The sequence below is a fragment of the Notechis scutatus genome, chromosome 4, assembly GCF_049901735.1.
Source record: "Notechis scutatus isolate UNSWTSFEM ecotype Mainland chromosome 4, rNotScu1.2, whole genome shotgun sequence".
Taxonomy (NCBI): domain Eukaryota; kingdom Metazoa; phylum Chordata; class Lepidosauria; order Squamata; family Elapidae; genus Notechis; species Notechis scutatus.
The window spans coordinates 166523850-166542660 of record NC_142012.1 but is presented as its reverse complement, the minus strand read 5'-3'; the positions used below and the strand labels follow the sequence as shown (position 1 = coordinate 166542660).

General features: G+C 49.4%; 1 protein-coding gene across 2 annotated transcripts in view; it reads left to right on the top strand.

The window, feature by feature from the left end:
• Positions 1-18811, top strand: part of MASP1 (MBL associated serine protease 1) — a 106625-nt gene that overhangs the window by 84673 nt on the left and 3141 nt on the right. Inside the window, exons 10-14 of one of the 2 annotated variants that reach the window (XM_087965598.1) lie at positions 476-550; positions 14069-14203; positions 15018-15131; positions 16923-17108; positions 18236-18303. In XM_087965598.1, the coding sequence (XP_087821724.1) occupies positions 476-550; positions 14069-14203; positions 15018-15131; positions 16923-17108; positions 18236-18303 (578 nt within the window). Of the gene's footprint in view, positions 1-475; positions 551-9185; positions 12440-14068; positions 14204-15017; positions 15132-16922; positions 17109-18235; positions 18304-18811 lie in introns of those variants that run through there. The other variant, XM_087965597.1, reaches the window with a different exon arrangement.

Here is an 18811-nt window from a genome sequence, read left to right as displayed (position 1 = left end):
GATGGACGGTTGCAGGAACTGGGCCTGGCTAGTCTAGTGAAGAGAAGGACCAGGGGAGACAGGAGAGCATCTTCCAATACTTGGGGGGCTGCTCCAGAGAGGAGGAAGGGATCAAGCTATTTTCTAAAGCATCCAAAGGCCAGAAAAGGAAGAATGGATGGAAACTAAACAAGGAGAGAGATTCAACCTGGAAATAAGGAGAAACTTTCTGACAGTGAGAACAATCCACCCATGGAACAGAAGTTGCCTTCGGAAGTTGTGGGAGCTTCATCCCTTGAGGCTTTCAAAAAGAGACTGGACTGCCCTCTGTCAGAAATGGGGTAGGGTCTCCTGCTTGGGCGAGGGGTTGGACTAGATGACCTCCAAGGTCCCTTCCAACTCTGTTAATCTGTATATCTGTAACCGTCTCTGCAATTCTGTAAGGCGCTTGATGTCGCCTCATATAATCAGATTTCCACGTTTTGCTTTTCGGCAGGGATCTTCACCTGCGACGCCAAAGGAGTTTGGAGAAGCAGCGAGCTGGGGACCCGTCGGCCCTCCTGCCAGCCAGGTACTCCAATTCCCCACCACACACACACACACAGACACAGACACACATCCTTTCCAAAAAGGCCACAACTGTGATCGCCTTCTGCAAAAGCTCCTTCCTACATCAGCAACTTGACACCAAGGTCCAACGAGACGCCTCGAGGCCACAGGGGCAGGCTCCCAAAAAAATTTTTAGCAACCGTTTCTCTGCCCGGGGGCTGAGTGGGCGTGGCTATGGTGGGCGTGGCCTACTTGGCCTCCTGCAGCATAGTGGGAGGGCCATTTTCGCCCTCCCCGGACTCAGGAGGCTTTCCCTGAACCTCCGGGAGGGTGAAAACAGCTTCTCCCAGGCTCCTGAGGCCTTCTGGAGGATGGAAACGGGCCCATTTGCGGCCTTCCCGAACTTCCAGGAGGCCTGTTTTTTGCCTTCCCCGAGACTCTATGCTCGCCCTGTACTTACCTGGGATCCAAAATGGGCCCTTCAGGGATTCCTGGGAGGGGCAGGGCAGGAGGGGCGGGGCCAGCCAGAGGTGAGATTTGCCCATTCTCCAAACTGGCCATAAAATTAGATACCAGTTCGCCCAAACCGGGGCAAACCGGTGGCAGCCGACCCCTGCTCTGGAGGGTGTTGTTGGTTTTCAGAAAAGACAAGCCAGCTGTTAACTAGGTTTTCTTCTCACATGGAGGTCAGGACAGAGCCGAGGGCGTGGCAAGCTGACTACTAACTGGGTTTTCTTCCTGGGGTGACCAGTGTCAACTCATAAAACATTCCTTTGTTGTTGTTTTTAAATTTTAAAAATACTTTATTGAAATTCAAAATATTAAAAAGTTTACAAAAATTTCTACAATAGAAGATGTGTCAATATCTTTCAGCATCATTTTTTGACAGTACAATAAACAATACATACAATTAATACTTGACAGTTATTCATAGTATTGGTAATCCTAATTCACAGTGCCTTAATATTATTGGTAAAAAGTGATTCATGGATATACTGTAGGTCAGGGATCCCCAACCTTTTCGACGCCGCTGCCCGGTTCCGACATCAGCTGGGCGCCGCGCCCGGTACCGGCGTCAACTGGGCGCCGCCATCTTTTATGACGAAAAGGCGCTTCCGGTGACGTCACGGAGCGCTGTTCGTCATAAAAAGATGGCGGCGCCAGCTTCTGGTGAGCTTTTTCGGTAGAAATGGCTTTCTACCCGGAAAAGCTCACGAAGCGCTGGCGCCGCCATCTTTTATGACGAAACAGCGCTTCCGGTGAGCTTTCTACCCGAAAAGCTCACCAGAAGCGCTTTTTACCAAAAAAGATGGCGGCGCCCAGCAACCAGCGGCCCGGTAAGGGTTGTTCCAGCGCCCGGTGCACGGTCCGCGGACCGGCGGTTGGGGACCCTGCTGTAGGTCATTGGTTCAAAAGAGAAAAAAGTCATATTAACACTAAGTACACACACACACACACACACACACACACATATATATATATAGAGAGAGAGAGAGAGAGAAAGAGAGAGAAATCAGAGAGAAATCTACATAATTATAGTCTATGTACTGTACTCTCTATTCCATAGCCATAAGAGAAGATATGTTATATATTTTTCAGTATACAATAGAACTACATATATGTTATAAATTAAATATGAATATTTACCTAGATCTCCATTTTCTGGCAATTTCTTGATTTCAACAGTTTCTCGTTGGTCCTACCTACCCTGTTTCTCCAACAATACGGCCTCCCCCAATAGGAAGTCCCAGCATGTTTTATAGGCATGAAATGAAATTAAGCCCCTCCCCCCAAATTAAGTCCTATATTAAAACATGTAAAATGGGGGGAATGGTGGGGGGCTTGCCATTAGGAAGTACTTTTGTTGCACACCCGGATATGGTGCTGCCTGCATTGACCCCGATCACGAAGTGCCCCACCAATGCCGAGGTCAACATCCAAGCGGTTGCCACCTGCCCGAAGATGCAAGGGGGGAATTAAGTCACCCCCAAAAAGATGGCCTAGCCATTTTTTCGGCTCAAAAAAAAAATAAGACCCAGCCTTATTATATGAGAAACACGGTATATACCAATGTGCCAATTTAATTTCCTCTTTTGACCTATATTTATCATGTTTTACTGTCTACCCATTGATACCAAATGTTCCAGATGGAGTAGTATTCTGAGTGTTCTTTATCATTTAATTTCATCGTGCGTCTATCCATCTATGCCCATTCCAAGATTTTATGAATTGTAACTTCATCCGACGGAATGGTAGACATTCTTATGCCTGTTTTAGTAGTTGCCATTAAAAAAAGGGGGAGAAGGAAATCTGGAAGAGCAGTGTAGTATTTGAAAGCGGAAGTCCATTCCAATTCTTCTCTTTAAAAGATTGTAACTAAAATACCAGAGCTTTTGCCCACAAATATATTTAATTGGAGAACGTGATTGATGACACCCAGACGGTGAAGGTGCTCAATTGGAGAATCTGATTTATGACACACCCAGGAGAGAGGAGGGAAACAGGGTCACGTAAATTATGTATGCCAGAGTTGGCTTCATACAGGGCAGTGCCAGTATGTCGCCTCTAGTAAATCCTTTGAAGATTTTTGAAGTTTGGCTTGAGAATCATGATTTCATTAGAGCGATTGCTGGAATCCTGACCACCAGGGGTGTCAACGAAAGCGTGGAATCGTCAGAAGAAAACAGCAAATGTAAATTTCACGCGACGTACTTTAGCAGCTGCATTCCCACGACGTGTTAAACCACGGGGTTGCAAAGAGACCTGGTTCCATGGTTCACATTGCATCGTCACTTGGGGAGGTAGAGATGGAGCATTACGCGCCAAAACCCCTGCAACCTAGTGTAGGTTTGGGGGCTTTGCGTTCAAGGGGGAGAACTTCCACACGGTTTGCGTGGGTTTGACGCACCAAGAGGTTCTCCGCACTTGCCAATCGGGGGTGCAGAGGGAAGTGAAGTGTTTGGGTTTGATGTATCCTGGATGCTAACCACAGGTGGGATTCAAATTCTTTAACAACCGGTTCTGTGGGTGTGGCTTAGGTAGTGGGTGTGGCTTGGTGGTCATGTGACTGGGTGGGCGTGGCCAACTCAATATCACTCACATCAAGGCCCGCATCTCCTCGCCTGGCCTCTCATGACTGTGGGGATGCTGCAACAGTCGTAAGTGGGAAAAACGGTCATAAGTCACTTTTTTCAGTGCCATTGTAACTTTGAATGGTCACTCCACACAAGCAAAGTACCAGCAAAGGAGGGGAAAAATACTCCAGAGAAGTTCCTGAGACAGGAAGTCTAGTCCTGCCAAGAATGTAATAAGGGTTAACGGAGAGGCAGTTTCTGTAAGCAACACCAGAATGTTTCCTTCCTGCCTTCCTTACAGGATTAGCCCTGTAATTTCTTCTAACAACCGGTTCGCCTCGATGTCAGTGATATTGAGTTGGTCATTCAATTACATGACCACCAAGCCACGCCCACCAACTAAGCCATGCCCACAGAACCAATTGTTAAAAAATTTGAATCCCACCCCTAGGTGAACCTATGGCACGTGTGCCAGAAGTAGCACGGAAAGCCATTTCTGCTGGCATGCGAGGCGCCACCCCAGATCAGGTGCACTGAGCATGTGTGCGCACCATCCCTCCAGCCAGCTGATTGTTAGGTATCTGCCGTGCATGCCCAGGAGGGGCAGGGCACGAGAGAGTGATGTGAATGTATGCGCAGAGGTGAGACAGTGCACATTGGGGTTGCGCACATTATGCGCAGAGGCACATGGCACACACATGCGCAGAGACATGTGGTGTGTGGGAGGTCCATGCACGCATGTGCAGAGGCGTGTGGCACACACACGGAGGTCACATGTGCTATGCAGCGGGGCAGTTGCATGCGCAGTGCATTATGGGTGCAGGGATGCATGCGTACGCTTTCACACACACACACACACACACACACACACACACACACACACACATACACACACACACTTTCGGCAACGCCAGGACAAAAATGTTAGCCATCACTGACTATACAATCTATACATAACTATTTCTATACCTTCTATATCTATTATATACATTTTCTTTTCTTATTTCTATTGTCAATCCAATGATACCATTTCTCCCACATTGCACAGTATTCTTAATCGACTTTTCCTTTTAATTCCACGGTCAATTTATCCACTTCCGTGCACTCATAAATTTTTTTTTTTTAAATTACTAAACCCACAATTAGCACCCGCAATTTTCTAGAGGCAAGCCATTCCACGGTTTAATTGTTCTCACTGTTAGGAAATTTCTCCTTAATTCCAGATTGCTTCTTTCCTGGATTAGTTTCCATCCGTTTCCTTCCTTCCTTCCAGAATCACAGGACTGCAGGGGACCTCAGAGGTCTTCTAGTCCAACCCCCCCCCCTGCTCAAGCAGGAGACCCTAGGCCGCTTCAATCCAGTCTCTTCTTAACAACCTCCGGGGATAGAGCACCCACCACTTCTGGTGGCAAGCAGTTCCACTGGTTAATTGTCCTCCCTGTTCAGAAGTTTCTCCTTAATTCCAGGTTGCTTTTCTCCTTGATTAGTTTCCATCCGTTGCTTCTTGTCCTGCTTTGGAGAATAACTTGACTCCCTCTTCTTTGGGGCAACCCCTCAAATCCTAGAAGACTGCTATCATGTCCCTCTCTAGTCCTTCTTTCCATTAAACTGGACACCCCCAATTCCTGCAACCATTCTTCCTACATTTTAGCCTTCATCATCCTTGCGAACAGAGCCTAAGTTTAAAGGCATTTCCTCCGGATGTCCGAGCGACAACTCTACACTACAACTTTCTGTGTTCCGTTGTGTTGCTGGGGTCCTTTTCAGCTCCAAAGAACGAGCAGCCCGTCCTAGCTAGACCAAAACGATGTGGCAGCCTCCCCTCCCCATGTGAGGCCAATGCGGGCCTTCGCATCACACCGAGGTATTTTGAGATGCACAAATAAGCAATGATGGGCCAGGCCATGTACGGCAGGGGTCGCCAACCGTTTGGATCTCAGGGACCCCTCAAACTCATCATTTTAAATCCCGCGGACCAGAAACCTTGGGAAAAGTCACCCCCAAAAAGTCTGCAGGAAAATCTCCCCACCCCGTTTTCCTACCGATCGATCGTTCTTTATTTGGGATCGCAGGATACTGTCTCCAGCTCCGTTCTCAGGGGAAGAGAGAGAGAGACTTTTGGCTTCATGCAAGGAAAGCAGCAGGAGCCGCAGAAGTCTTTCTTTCTCTCTCTCTCAAACTCCGCCAGAAATGAGTCTTTGCAGGCGCAGCCTCTTGGAGCAGGAGGCCTTGCAGGGTCCCAAAGACTCATTTCTGGCGGATTTTGGGGAGAGAAAGAAAGACTTTGGCTGCTTTCCTTGCGTGCAGCCAAAGCAGAAGAAGAAAGAAGCGGAAAGAAACAGCCCCATGGCCAGGCCAGGCGCGTGGGGGGAGTGGGGCAAATTCCCCTCCCCCATCCTTTCACTCCTCCCCTCACTACCTCGTGTTGTTTGCAATGCAAGTGACACAAGTCTTGTGTTCCCGCACAGCCCGGATTAATTGCTTTTGGGGGGGGGACATTTCTCTGTGGACCACCCAAAAATTTTCTCACGGACCACCAGTGGTCCCCAGCCCACCGTTTGGCGACCACTAATCTACAAGGTCTCCATCATTGCTGGTAGATGATGCCACGGAGCCGATTTTGAAGAAGGGCAGGGAAAAATATTTGGATGTGATTAAAACTGGTAGATTTTTACTCTTTAAGATCCATGCCGGGGAACAGATCCTGAAAGAAAGGATCCGGGGAAGCTGCCGCCTTACAGGTAGTCCTCAACTTAGAACAGCTCGTTTACCGACCGTTCCAAGTGACAAATGGCACTGGCGGGGGGGGAGAAAAAAGGTGACTCAGGGCCTTTTTTTTCACGCTTAACGACCGTTGCAGCCTCCCCTTGGTGAGGCGATCGAAATTTAGAAGTTGGCCACTTGCTCGTATTTATGACGGTCGCGGTCAGGGTGGGATTCAATTTTTTTTTTAACAACTGGTTCTATGGGCAGGGCTACGTGGGCGTGGCCATGTGACTGGGTGGGCGTGGCTTTTTCCCAGCATGCCCCCCACCGCAGTGTTTTTGACTCCTGGGCCTTGGGGGAGCCTCATGGGGGGGTCGGCTTCCCTAGGACCCAGGAAGGCAAAAAATGGGGCCTGTGGGGGGCCACGCAGCAGACTTCATGCTCCATTTTTGGGCCTACTGGGCCACAGAAAAGCCTTCTGGGAGCAAAAACGCCCCCCCCAGGAGGATTTCCTGAGGCCCAAGAAGCAAAGTGCAGTACACACACCACACACACCACACACACACACACACACGCTCTTTTTGCCTCCTGGGCCTCAGGGAAGCCTCCTGGGCGAAGAAGCAGTAAGATAGCAAGGGGGAATCCCAGCACAGCTGATCACTGGAAAAGCTGATAGTCGTGAAGGGGAAGGGAAGAAATACCTCCTCCTCCTCCTCCTCCTTCTTCGTGCAGCACACACCCTTCGCACGCATACAGACACATACCCGCCTGCCCCCTTTTTGCCTCCTGGGCCTCAGGGAAGCCTCCTGGGTGAAGCAGTAAGACAGCGAGGGGGATCCCGGAACAGCTGATCATCGGAAGGGGGAAAAGAAATTTTCTTCTTCTTCTTCTTTCTTCTTCTTCTTCTTCTTCTTCTTCTTCTTCTTCTTCTTCTTCTTCTTCTCCTCCTCCTCCTCCTCCTCCTCCTCCTCCTCCTCCTTCTCCTTCTCCTTCTCCTTCTCCTTCTCCTTCTTCTTCTTCTTCTTCTTCTTCTTCTTCTCCTCCTCCTTCTCCTTCTCCCTTCTCCTTCTCCTTCTCCTTCTCTTCCTCCTCCTCCTTCTTCTCCTTCTCCTTCTCCTTCTCTTCCTCCTCCTCCTCCTCCTTCTTTCTTCTTCTCCTTCTCCTTCTCCTTCTCTTCCTCCTCTTCCTCCTCCTCCTCCTTCTCCTTCTCCTTCTCCTTCTCTTCCTCCTCCTCCTCCTCCTCCTCCTCCCTCCTCCTTTCTTCTTCTCCTTCTCTTCTCTTCCTCCTCCTCCTCCTCCTCCTCCTCCTCCTCCTCCTCCTCCTCCTCCTCCCTCCTCCTCCTCCCTCCTCCTCCTCCTCCCTCCTCCTCCTCCTCCTCCTCCTCTTCTTCTTCTTCTTCTTCTTCTTCTTCTTCTTCTTCTTCTTCTTCTTCTTCTTCTTCTTCTTCTTCTTCTTCTTCTTCTTCTTCTTCTTCTTCTTCTTCCTTCTTCTCCTTCTTCTTCTCCTTCCTCCTCCTTCTTCTCCCTCCTCCTCTTCTTCTTCTTCTTCCTCCTCCTCCTCCTCCTCCTCCTCCTTCTTCTTCTTCCTTCCTCCTCCTCCTCCTCCTCTTCCTCCTTCTCCTTCTCCTTCTTCTTCTTTTGCAGCAATTCCCCCCTGGTTTTTTTAGGCCCAGGATGGCAACAACCAGAGCCCAGGGGGGGCGCACAGCATACACTCCACCCCCGCCCTGCCACACGCACCCTTTTTTGCCTTCCCCAGGGGAAGTCAAAAAAGTCAAGATGGCCTCTATGAGGATACCTCTCTTCCATCTTGACCTCTTTGACCATCCTTGTGGACATCCCCAGGGAGGAATAAAGATAGGAATCAGAATAGAGCTGGAAGGGGCCTCGGAGGTCTTCTAGTCCAGCCCCCTGCTTCAGAAGGACATCCTATATACCATTTCGGACAAGTGACTGTCCAGTCTCTTCTCAAAAACAACACACACACACACACACACAAAACTTGGCATGGATTTTAAGAGAAAGTTAATCAGGGGAAGCTGAGGAATTGCAGAGGAATTTATGCTGGGGAAAATAATTGCACGTTTGGAAAATAATTTATGGCACGGATTTATTTTTATTTTGTAATCCTAAACTTCCTTCCTTTTGCTATTCACATGCACCCGGTTTCATGGGGACAAATCTGCTATTTATAATATATCTGCTAATTATATATTTATAGTTACATCTGTAATTAAAGTTTAAAAGCAGGGGGGGATCATATCAAAACAAAATCGAACTGCAAGCTTTTTTAAATTTTAAATCGTGCATGCAAATTTTGGTGTTTTGATGGCTGGCTATTGTCAATCCAGGGGGCCTCTACCAATGATATTAAACCCAATCCAGTTTTCCCCCCACCTTCAAAAAAAATCACCATCCAATACAGGTAGTCCTCGACTTACAACAGTTCATGTAGTGACCGTTCGAAGTTACAACAGCACCGGAAAAAGGACTTATGACGGTTGCAGGGTCAGATGATCAAAATTCAGGCACTTGGCAACTGGCAGGTAATTTTTGTAACCTTCCCGGCCAGCTTCCAACAATTATTGGTTTAATGATGACATAATTCGCTGACCAATTGCAGTGATTCACTTCACAACATTGGCCAAAAAAAGGAGGGAGTTGTAAAACGGAGACAAAACTCACTGAGCCACGGGCTCGCTTCTCCCCCCCTAAAACATTTGGGGTTCAATTTGCAGTCGTAAATCAAGGACTACCTGTGCTGTGCTGTAGGGAGAACATCGGACAACTGAGAGCAAATTTGGCATCATCTACACAACTTTGTGATCTGTTTCGGGAAGTGCCAAAGGCTAACCATGTGTTATTCTCTTCCCTTAGTGTGTGGACAACCCAGCCGCGCTCTGCCCACCCTGGTCAAACGAATAATCGGCGGGAGAAACGCAGAACCTGGCTTTTTCCCCTGGCAAGCTCTGATCGTGGTCGAGGACACGTCACGGGTGCCCAATGACCGGTGGTTCGGCAGCGGGGCCCTCTTGTCCGAATCGTGGGTGCTGACTGCCGCCCACGTCCTCCGTTCCCAGCGACGGGACAACACGCTCACCGCCGTCTCCAAAGAACACGTCAATGTCTACCTGGGCCTTCACGACGTCCGGAACAAAATCGACGCGGTCAACCGGACGGTGGAGGAGATCATCCTCCATGAGTCTTTCGACATCCAGAATTACAACCACGATATCGCATTGGTCAAGTTGAAAGAGAAGGTGACCATGGGACCTTACATCATGCCGGTTTGTGTACCCCAGGATCCGCGGGAGTCGGGAGGACCTCAACCCAACACGTTGGGCTTGGTGGCCGGTTGGGGCATCTCCAACCCTAACGTCACGGTGGATGAGGTGATCAGTTCTGGGATGCAGACCTTGTCGGATGTCCTTCAGTACGTGAAGCTACCTGTGGTCCTCCACGAGGAGTGCAAGACAAGTTACGAGTCCAGATCGGGTAACTACAGCGTGACAGAGAACATGTTCTGTGCTGGTTATTATGAAGGAGGGAAGGACACCTGCCTTGGAGACAGTGGAGGCGCATTCGTCATCCGAGACTTGGACAACCAGAGGTGGGTGGCCCAAGGATTGGTCTCCTGGGGTGGACCAGAAGAATGTGGCAGCAAGCAAGTCTACGGGGTTTACACCAAGGTGTCCAACTATGTGGACTGGCTGCAGGAGAAAACGGGGTGGGCCTCCCTGGATTCCAATCTGGAGAAGAGATGAACCGGATGAAGGTGAGACCCAACCCAAGGACCGAACCCTGTGTTTGAAGAACCTCAACCAAGCGCGGCGACATTCCAAATTCTTTGAGGGCATTATGGACAGGGAGAAAGATCTGGAGATCTTGCATCGAATTTCAGACACTCCAACTGCAACGTTGCTTTCCTGAGAAGAAGCAACATTCTCACGTTACTTCCAGGCAAATTTCCAGAAAGTGTGGTTGGCGTCTATTTGAACGGCATCATATGGTATCGTTTAAAACTTTCTTCCCCAGCTTTTCGGTTGTTGGCGAAGGGACCGTTGAAAGATGCGCCAAATCTTGTCATTTTGTAGAAAGGGGGAAACTTAAGAAGGGTGATTCAAGACTGTGTCGGGCGCTAAGACAGTGTTCCTTCAATTTTTTAAGACGTGTGGACTTCAATTCCCAGAATTCCCCATACTAGCTGGCGAATTCTGAGAGTTGGAGGGCAATCGTGAAAGATCCGGAGGTTGAGAAACACGGTTGGTGGAACGTTTTCTCCCTCTAGTGGCCGCTTCTGGAATAGGCATCTGGTCCTTTGAAAGTTAGAAAGACATTTTGAACCTCTGTCAAATGTACCCCCAAATCTGAATGGTAGGGTGGATTTTTCCAGGTGAAGGGAAATCTCCCTGGAGAAATATGGACCTCCCAAATTCAGTGAGACACTCCAAACATTGGTATGGTTGTGGTTGTGTACAACATTTCAGGGCTGTTCAGCCTTTCGTTTATCCACATCCATCTTTGAGTACAAATTATTTTCATTTCTTTAACCATCTTCTAACCATCATTTCTCATTCTCCTCTACCTCAAAGAAAAAGAAAAAAAATTCAGAAAACATTGGGACAGACAGAAATAGAAGCTTCTAGTGGAGATATTCCTCTTTCCTTGCAAAGCGTGATGAGTTTGCGCCACCGTTTAAAGCAGATTCGATTGCTTTGCAAGAAAGATAGAGCAATATACAGCTACTCCTCGACTTACGACATCTCAATTTAATGACCGTTCAAAGTTAGAACAGCACTGAAAAAAAGTGACTTAGCGTTGTTTTTCACACTTACGGCCCTTGCAGCATCGCCATTGGCCACGTGCCCAGAATTCAGCACCTGACTCGTATTTACGACGGTTGTCGTGTCTCGGGTTCAGGCGATCCCCTTTTGCAACCTTCTGACAAGCAGAAAAAACATCGGCCGTGAGTCACTTAACAACGGTGGCAAGAAAGGTGATATAAAATGGGATAAAATTCACGTCGCCTTTGTTTCACTTAGCAACAGGGATTTGGGGCTCGTAAGGGGTCGTAAGTCGAAGACCACCTGTGCAACCTTGTTCAGTATAACAATTTCCCTTTTGGGGGGTATCGTGGACTGCTTGCAAGATATGTATGTCTGCAGGGCATCCTTATCAAATTGGAGATCATTTGGACCGCCATTTGTCAGAAACGGTGTAGCGCTGCGATGGCAAATCTATGACACGCGTACCACACAATGGCTTTGCATGTGTGGACACGCGAGCCTCAGCCAAACTTACCTGCAGTGCGCATGCCTCCCAGCTGATTTTCGGCCCATTTGAGGCCGTTTTCGCCCTCCCGGAGGCTCAAGGGAAGCCAGGGAGGCTCCAGGGAAATACCAGAAGCGCCAAAACGGGCCTGTTTTTCAGCCTCCCAAGGCTCAGAGGTCCCCCCAGCCGCGGTCCCGGGAACGGCAGGCCTGGCTCCCGAGGGTTGAGGTCGGCCTGGTCTCCGGCTGGGGCGCGGGGGGGTGCCCGGCCCCGAGGCTTCAGGCTTCCCTCAAGCCTCCGGGATGGCAAAAACGGCCTCAAAAAGGCCAAAACTCAGCTGGGAGGCGCGCGCATGCGCAGTGCAGGTTAACAGGGCAGGGCGGGGGTGTTGTGCGCACCTGCACAGGGGTGTCGCATTGTATTGTGGGTGCTGGCGCACACGTTTTCGGCACACAACAAAAGGTTCGCCATCACTGGTGCAGGGTCTCCGGCTTGGGCGGGGGTGGGGTTGGACTAGATGACCTACAAGGTCTCTTCCGACTCTGTAATCTGCGTTAACCCACCCAGGATGGATACATAGACAATTTCTCAACAAAACACAAATCTGTTCATCATTTTATATCTACCACGTTTTTCTCTTTTGTGAGCAGCCGTCCGTGAAAGAAATCAGGCCATATTTGAAAGAAATACTGTATTATAATCCAAAATGTGTTTAGGTTTGGTATATTCTGAGCTCTGTTACATATTTAAGAGATATTACGCCATTTATTGTGGGTTTTATACTGTTTTGTAGCATTTCCTAACCTTCTGTAATTAACAAACTTTGAGAAGAAAGCAAATAAAACTGTTGACACAATCTAGTAATACGAAATCGCCTTTTTAAAGTTCTTGAAGCAAATTCAAAATTTTGTTAGAAATAGAAGCTGGGGTGGTTGTTACACCTGTCCTGCAGGTAATTCTTGATTTCTAATTCCTTTAGGAACCATTCCAAGTTTCAATAGCATGGAAACAGTGATTTACAACCAGTCCTCACACTTATGACCATTGCAGCATCTCTATACTCACATCATGAAACCGCGAGTTTCGTGTCAGCAATGGGTGTGCATTTACAATGGGTCGTAGCATCCTGGGATCCCTAGGATCTCTCCTGTGACCTTCCCAGCTTCCGACAAGCAAAGCCAATGTGGGGAAGAAGCTAGATTCGCTTAATGGCTGTATGATTCATTTAATGACTGCCGTCATTCACCTAGTAACCATGGCCAAAAAAAATGGTCAGAAAAATCAGGTGCAACTTAACAATCACCTCGCTTAGCAAGGGAAATTGTAGTTCCAATTGTGGAGATGTGGGAGCGTAATCAATTGAGACTTTCAAGAAGAGATTGGACTGCCCTTTGTCAGAAATGGTGTAGGGTCTCCCACATGGGTGGGGGGGGGTTGGACTAGATGACCTCCAAGGTCCCTTCCAACTCTGATGATCTGTTATCCCGTAATCTTGATAAACGACGGCATTCTGTAACTTGGGTAAAAATTATTGTTTGCGATCAGAATTGCATTTGCCCAACATTGGAAAAAATGAGGAAACCCCCTACGGATGAGAGAATATCATTTTAAAAAATATTAGATTGGGCAGAAATGGATAAGTTGACATTAAAGGTAAAGGATAAAGAAGATACAGAATATTTTTTTAACATGGGATTTGATTTGTTCTACCAATGGTTAGATATTAGAGGTAGAAATTAGAAGCTGGAAGGATACCACTATGTACAAGTAAATACTATTATCCTTTCCTCCCCCTCCTCCTCCTCCTCCTCCTCTTCTATCTTCTATCTTCTATCTATCTAAAAGCGAAATGCCCCTCATGCATCATCACGAAATCTCTTCCAAATGGAAAACACAAGCAGAGGAGCGGAGTTTCAGTTTCAGTTTCACAGCAGCACCAAGCAGCTTTAGTACGGAACAGTTGAGCTAAGCCACGCCCAGGCTCCTTGCTGTCTCCTTCTTGCTCACACAGCAAATACTCTTTCAGTTTCCAAACAGCCCTCAACTCTCTCACCCACTGACAGGACGCTAGCCAGATGAATACCGATAGATGTTGGGAGGCAGAGGGTGAAAGTTTTTCCCCTTGTTTTTCCTCCCCAAAAACTAAACCCCACCAACTTAGTTTTGTAGCAAAGCGCGGGTATCAAGCTAGTTATGTATATGTAAATTGATCCAGACAATACACTGTTTACTAAGCACTTAAGTATGCTAAATAAAAAAAAATCCCCCCCAAAATTATTGCTTGTGATCAATTTGCCCCTTTTCAGCCATTTGGTTCCAGATCAGAATTCTCCTCAAACTTGGCAACTTTAAGGCAGGGGGACTTCAGCTCCCAGAATTCCCTAGTCAGCCATCCAGCCATGTTGGCTGGGGAATTCTGGAGTTGAAGTCCACCCATCTGAAATTGGAAAAAACTCTGTTCTAAATCTTGGTTTTCCCTTCTTCCCCAGTCTGCGGGAAACCCAAATTTTCCAGAAGCTCGCTCGACCAGATCATCCGGGGACGATATGCCCAGAGAGGAATTTCCCCATGGATCGCCATGCTCCAAAGGAACGGACGGCCCTTCTGCGGAGGGTCCCTAATAGGTAAGAAACTTCTGGGTTATATTATACCAGCAGAACAGGGCAGGGTTAGGGCTGTTACCAGTTCTCCTCAGTTCGGGCAAACCGGTAGCTAATTTTGTGGCCATGTTCTGACCCAAACAAACACAAACCAAAGGGAACAGAAACCTTTTAATGGTTCTTAGGAATCCCCAGTTAAAAGGCTGCTGCAAACTAATTAACTTTGAAAAGCACAAGAATAACAGATAAGAAATATTTTACAACACAAGAGTCTTCAAATACCAACTTAAGCTACTGGAATGTCCACGAGGCTGAGTTTCAAAACGTCTTTGCTTCCTGCAAAGAACGTTCACTTCACAGCTGGCTTTTATCTGCTTGAAGGAGGGGCCCTTACCTTGCAGCCTTACTCCCACGTCTTTCCTGCGAGCAGCCCCGCACTCGTGCACACTTGGCACAGGCTCCTCGGGAACCTCCTCCTCGCTGCTGCCAGACCCCACAATGTCTGAAGGCAGCAGTCCACTGCCTAATGGTCCTGGCACCCTCATCTTGAGTCCTCGCTCTCCTCAGCCGTCTGCACCTGCAACCGACTAACCACCCCTGGGATTCAACCAGTTCCCCTACCAGTTCGGTGATCGCGCACTTCGTGTGTGCATGCACGCACCGAATGTGCACGCGTGCCGCTTTCCAAACACCAGCTGAGACTCTGCAACGCTTTTCTCTTCTTTCTCCTCTCAGCCGATCATCGGTGGCTTTTGTTTTTACTACCGGGTCAGGCGAACTGCTCTGAACCGCTAGCATCTCATTGCTGCTCCTGAGGTTGTGTTTTGTTGTTTTCCAGGCAACCAGTGGGTCGTGACAGCTGCTCACTGTCTTCATGACGACCTGGATCCCGAAAACCCAGTTTTCCGAAATGCAGACGTGATCAGCCCATCTTCCTTCACCGTTATCTTGGGTGAGCGGTCGCTGCGAAACAAACCAGGTTTGAAACTCAAGGAGGGAGGGAGACTTCGACGGGTCCTCCTTGACTTACAACCACCTCAGGGCACTGAGGAAAGTCGCTTAGAAGTGGTCCTCGCTGTTATGACTGTCTCGCCCTGCTTTCCACGGTGCTGAAGGAAGTCACAGGCAACTGGTTCTCACAGTTATAACCGTCTCAGCCTCCTTTCCATGGCACTGAGGAAAGTCACTGACAAGCAGTCCTCGCAGTTATGACCATCTCAGCGTCTTTTCCACGGCACGGAAGAAACCGGTTCTCGCAGTTATGACCATCTCAGCATCCTCTCCACGGCACTGAAGAAAGTCACTGACAACTGGTCCTCGCAGTTATGACCATCTCCCGACGATCAGCTCTTCCTACAATCAGTGGGCCAGGATCCCCCTCGCTGTCTTACTGCTTCACCCAGGAGGCTCCCCTGAGGCCCAGGAGGCAAAAAGGGGTGCACAGGGAGGGAGGGGGGGCAGACGGGTGCTGCGCGACCCCCCTGCGCTCCGTTTTTTTGCCTTCCTGGGCCCCTGAGCCACAAGGAGAAGGGGAAGGGGAAGGGAAAGGAGGGGAGGAAGAAGAAGAAGAAGGAGAAGAAGAAGAAGAAGGAGAAGGAGAAGGAGAAGAAGAGAAGGAGAAGGAGAAGGAGAAGGGAGAGGGAGAGGGAGAGAGGAGAAGGAGAAGGAGAAGGAGAAGGAGAAGAAATAGAAAGAAGAAGAAGAAGGAGGAGAAGGAGAAGGAGAAGGAGAAGGAGAGAAGGAGAGGAGAAGGAGAAGGAGAGGAAGAGGAAGAGAGGGAGGGGGAGGAGAAAGAGAAGGAAGAGGAGGAAGAGGAGAAAGAGGAAGAAGGAGAAGGAGGAGGAGGAGGAGAAGGAAAGGAGAAGAAGAAGAAGAAGAAGAAGAAGAAGAAGAAGAAGAAGAAGAAGAAGAAGAAGAAGAAGAAGAAGAGGAGGAGGAGGAGGAGGAGGAGGAGGAGGAGAGGAGGAGGAGGAAGAGGAGGAGGAGGAGGAGGAGGAGGAGGGGGGGAGGGGAGGAGGAGGAGGAGGAAGGAGGAGGAGGAAGAGGAAGAAGAAGAGGAGGAGGAGGGGAGGGGAGGAGGAAGAAGAAGGAGAGGAGGAAGAGGGGAGGGGAGGGGAGGGGAGGAGGAAAAGGAGGAAGAGGAAGAGGAAGAGGAAGAGGAAGAGAGAAGAAGAAGAAGAAGAAGAAGAAGAAGAAGAGGAGGAGGAGGAGGAGGAGGAGGAGGGAGGAGGGGGAGGAAGAGAAGGAGGGGAGGGGGAGGAAGAGGAGGAAGAAGGAGAAGGAGGAAGGAGAAGAAGAAGAAGAAGAAGAAGAGGAGGGAGGAGGAGAAGAGAGGGAGGAAGGAGGAGGAGGAGAGGAGGAAGGAGGAGAGGAGGAAGAAGAAGAAGAAGAAGAAGAAGAAGAAGAAGAAGAAGAAGAAGAGAAGAAGAAGCGACAGCAGCCACGCCCACCCAGTCCCATGGCCACGCCCACCTAGCCACGCCACCTAGCCACGCCCACCTAGCCACGCCCACCTAGCCACATCCACCTAGCCACTCCCACAGAACCAGTTGTTAAAAAAAAATTGACAGTCTTCAAGCGAAATACCCGTATGCTATGCTGAATCACCTCCTATTGCATCAGCCACACCTGGCAGCTATTACTGCTGGTCGGCTCTTCAATCCCAAGACCTTTTACAGGTTGGACTAGAAGACCTCCCAGGTCCCTTCCAACTCTATGGTTCTCATCCTAATTCTTCCCACAGGGAAGCACCGAACCCAGAGGCCGGACGACACGGAGCAAACCCTCCAGCCTCAGGCCATCCACATCCACCCTTCCTACAAGGCGGCCACCTTTGAGTACGACATCGGCGTGGTCAAACTCTCCCAAGAAGCAACCCTGAACAACTACGTGATCCCCATTTGCTTCCCAGATGGATCGCACCAGACAGGTGGGGATGTGGGGGGGGGGGAGCAGTTAGCCTGGCTGGCTGGCTGGCTGGGGAATTCTGGGAATTGAAGTCCACATCGCTCTTTCAAGTGGCCCCCTGTGAGAAATACTGGCCTAATCTTTGCAAAGGGCCTATTGAGCTTATTGCGATCTTGGGCACCCAGTTCATGGTCCCCGTGTACTGCGGAGTCCTTGCCTGCTCTCTGAGCTGGGTGGTTTTTCCTTGCAGGCGTTTCAGGACCCAAATAGGTAACATCATCAGGGCTAGAAAGGAGAAGGGTTTGTGGAGAGGAGGAGGAGGATGTGGAAGAGGAGGAGGAGGAGGAAAGAGATGGAAGAGGAGGAGGAAGAGATGGAAGAGCAGGAGGAGCAGGTGGTGGAAGAGGAGGAGGAGGAAGAGATTGAAGAGGAGGAGGAGCAAGAGGAGGAGGAAGAGGTGGAAGAGGAGGAGGAGGTGGTGGAAGAGAGAGAGATGGAAGAGCAGGAGGAGGTAAAAGAAGAGGGGAGGGGAGGAGTTGGAAGAGGAAGAAGTGGTGGAAGAGGAGGAGGAAGAGATGGAAGAGGAGGAGGAAGAGGAGGAGGTGGTGGAAGAGGAGGAGAAGGTAAAAGAAGAGGAGGAGGAGGAAGAGGAGGAGGAAGAGGAGGAGAGGAGGAGAAGGTGGAAGAGGAGGAGGAAGTAGGAAGAGGAGGAGAAGGGGAAGGGAGGAGGAGGAGGAGGAAGGAGGAAGGAGGAAGAGGAAGGGGAGGCGGTGGAAGAGGAGGAGGTGCAAGAGGAGGAGGAAGAAGAGGAGGAGGAGGAAGAAGAAGAGGAAGAGGAACAGGAGGAGGAGGAGGAGGAAGAGGAAGGGAGAGGCGGTGGCAGAGGAGGAGGAAGAGGAAGAGGAGGAGGAAGAGGAAGGGAGAGGCGGTGGCAGAGAAGGTGGATTCACTTAACGACCGTGTTATATGAACAATTGTAATGATTCCCTTAGCAATGGTGGCAAGGACGGCCATAAAATGGGGCAAAGCTCCCTTTAACTAATGTCTCGCTTTAGCGATGGCAATTTTGGCCTCCATTGCAGTTGTAAGTCCACCACTGTGGTCGTAAGTCGAGGACTACCCCTGTCTCTTTGTCTGCCCCCCCCCCAGATGCCACAGTCATCGTCAGCGGATGGGGGAAACGGTTGCTGCAACGCCTCCCAGACGCCTTGATGGAGGTGACGTAGCCGCTCACGTCGATCTCGCGATCGATCGATCGATTTATCAATCTCTCGGTGGGAGGAAGAGGGATACGAACCGAGGCTCGATCCTCCATTTCCTTCCTTGATCACCCCTTTCCCTAATCTGTGGGAATCTCTGTTCTGTCCTAGGCTTCCCCAAAAGCCCTAAGCCAACTCTGAGTCCGGCCAAAACCTCTTTTATTAAATGAATGTGAATTTATTGCCTTCCCAGTCAGCCAACAGCCTGGCAAACATTCTAGCCAAGGTATAATCATGAGCTCAAACCTTATCTCTCTTGGAAAGATGCCCGGTAAATAGTTCCACACCCAATGCTGACAGGGAAGGACTCAGCACAGAGTCTCCAGGTTACACAGAGAGATCTTCACGAGGCTGGAACGAATGAACGAACGAACGAACAAATGAACGGACGGACAAATTGTCTCCTGCAAACCCCACTCTCCTTTCGCTCCTCTTTATTCCCTATGGGAGGGGCCATTCACCGTCC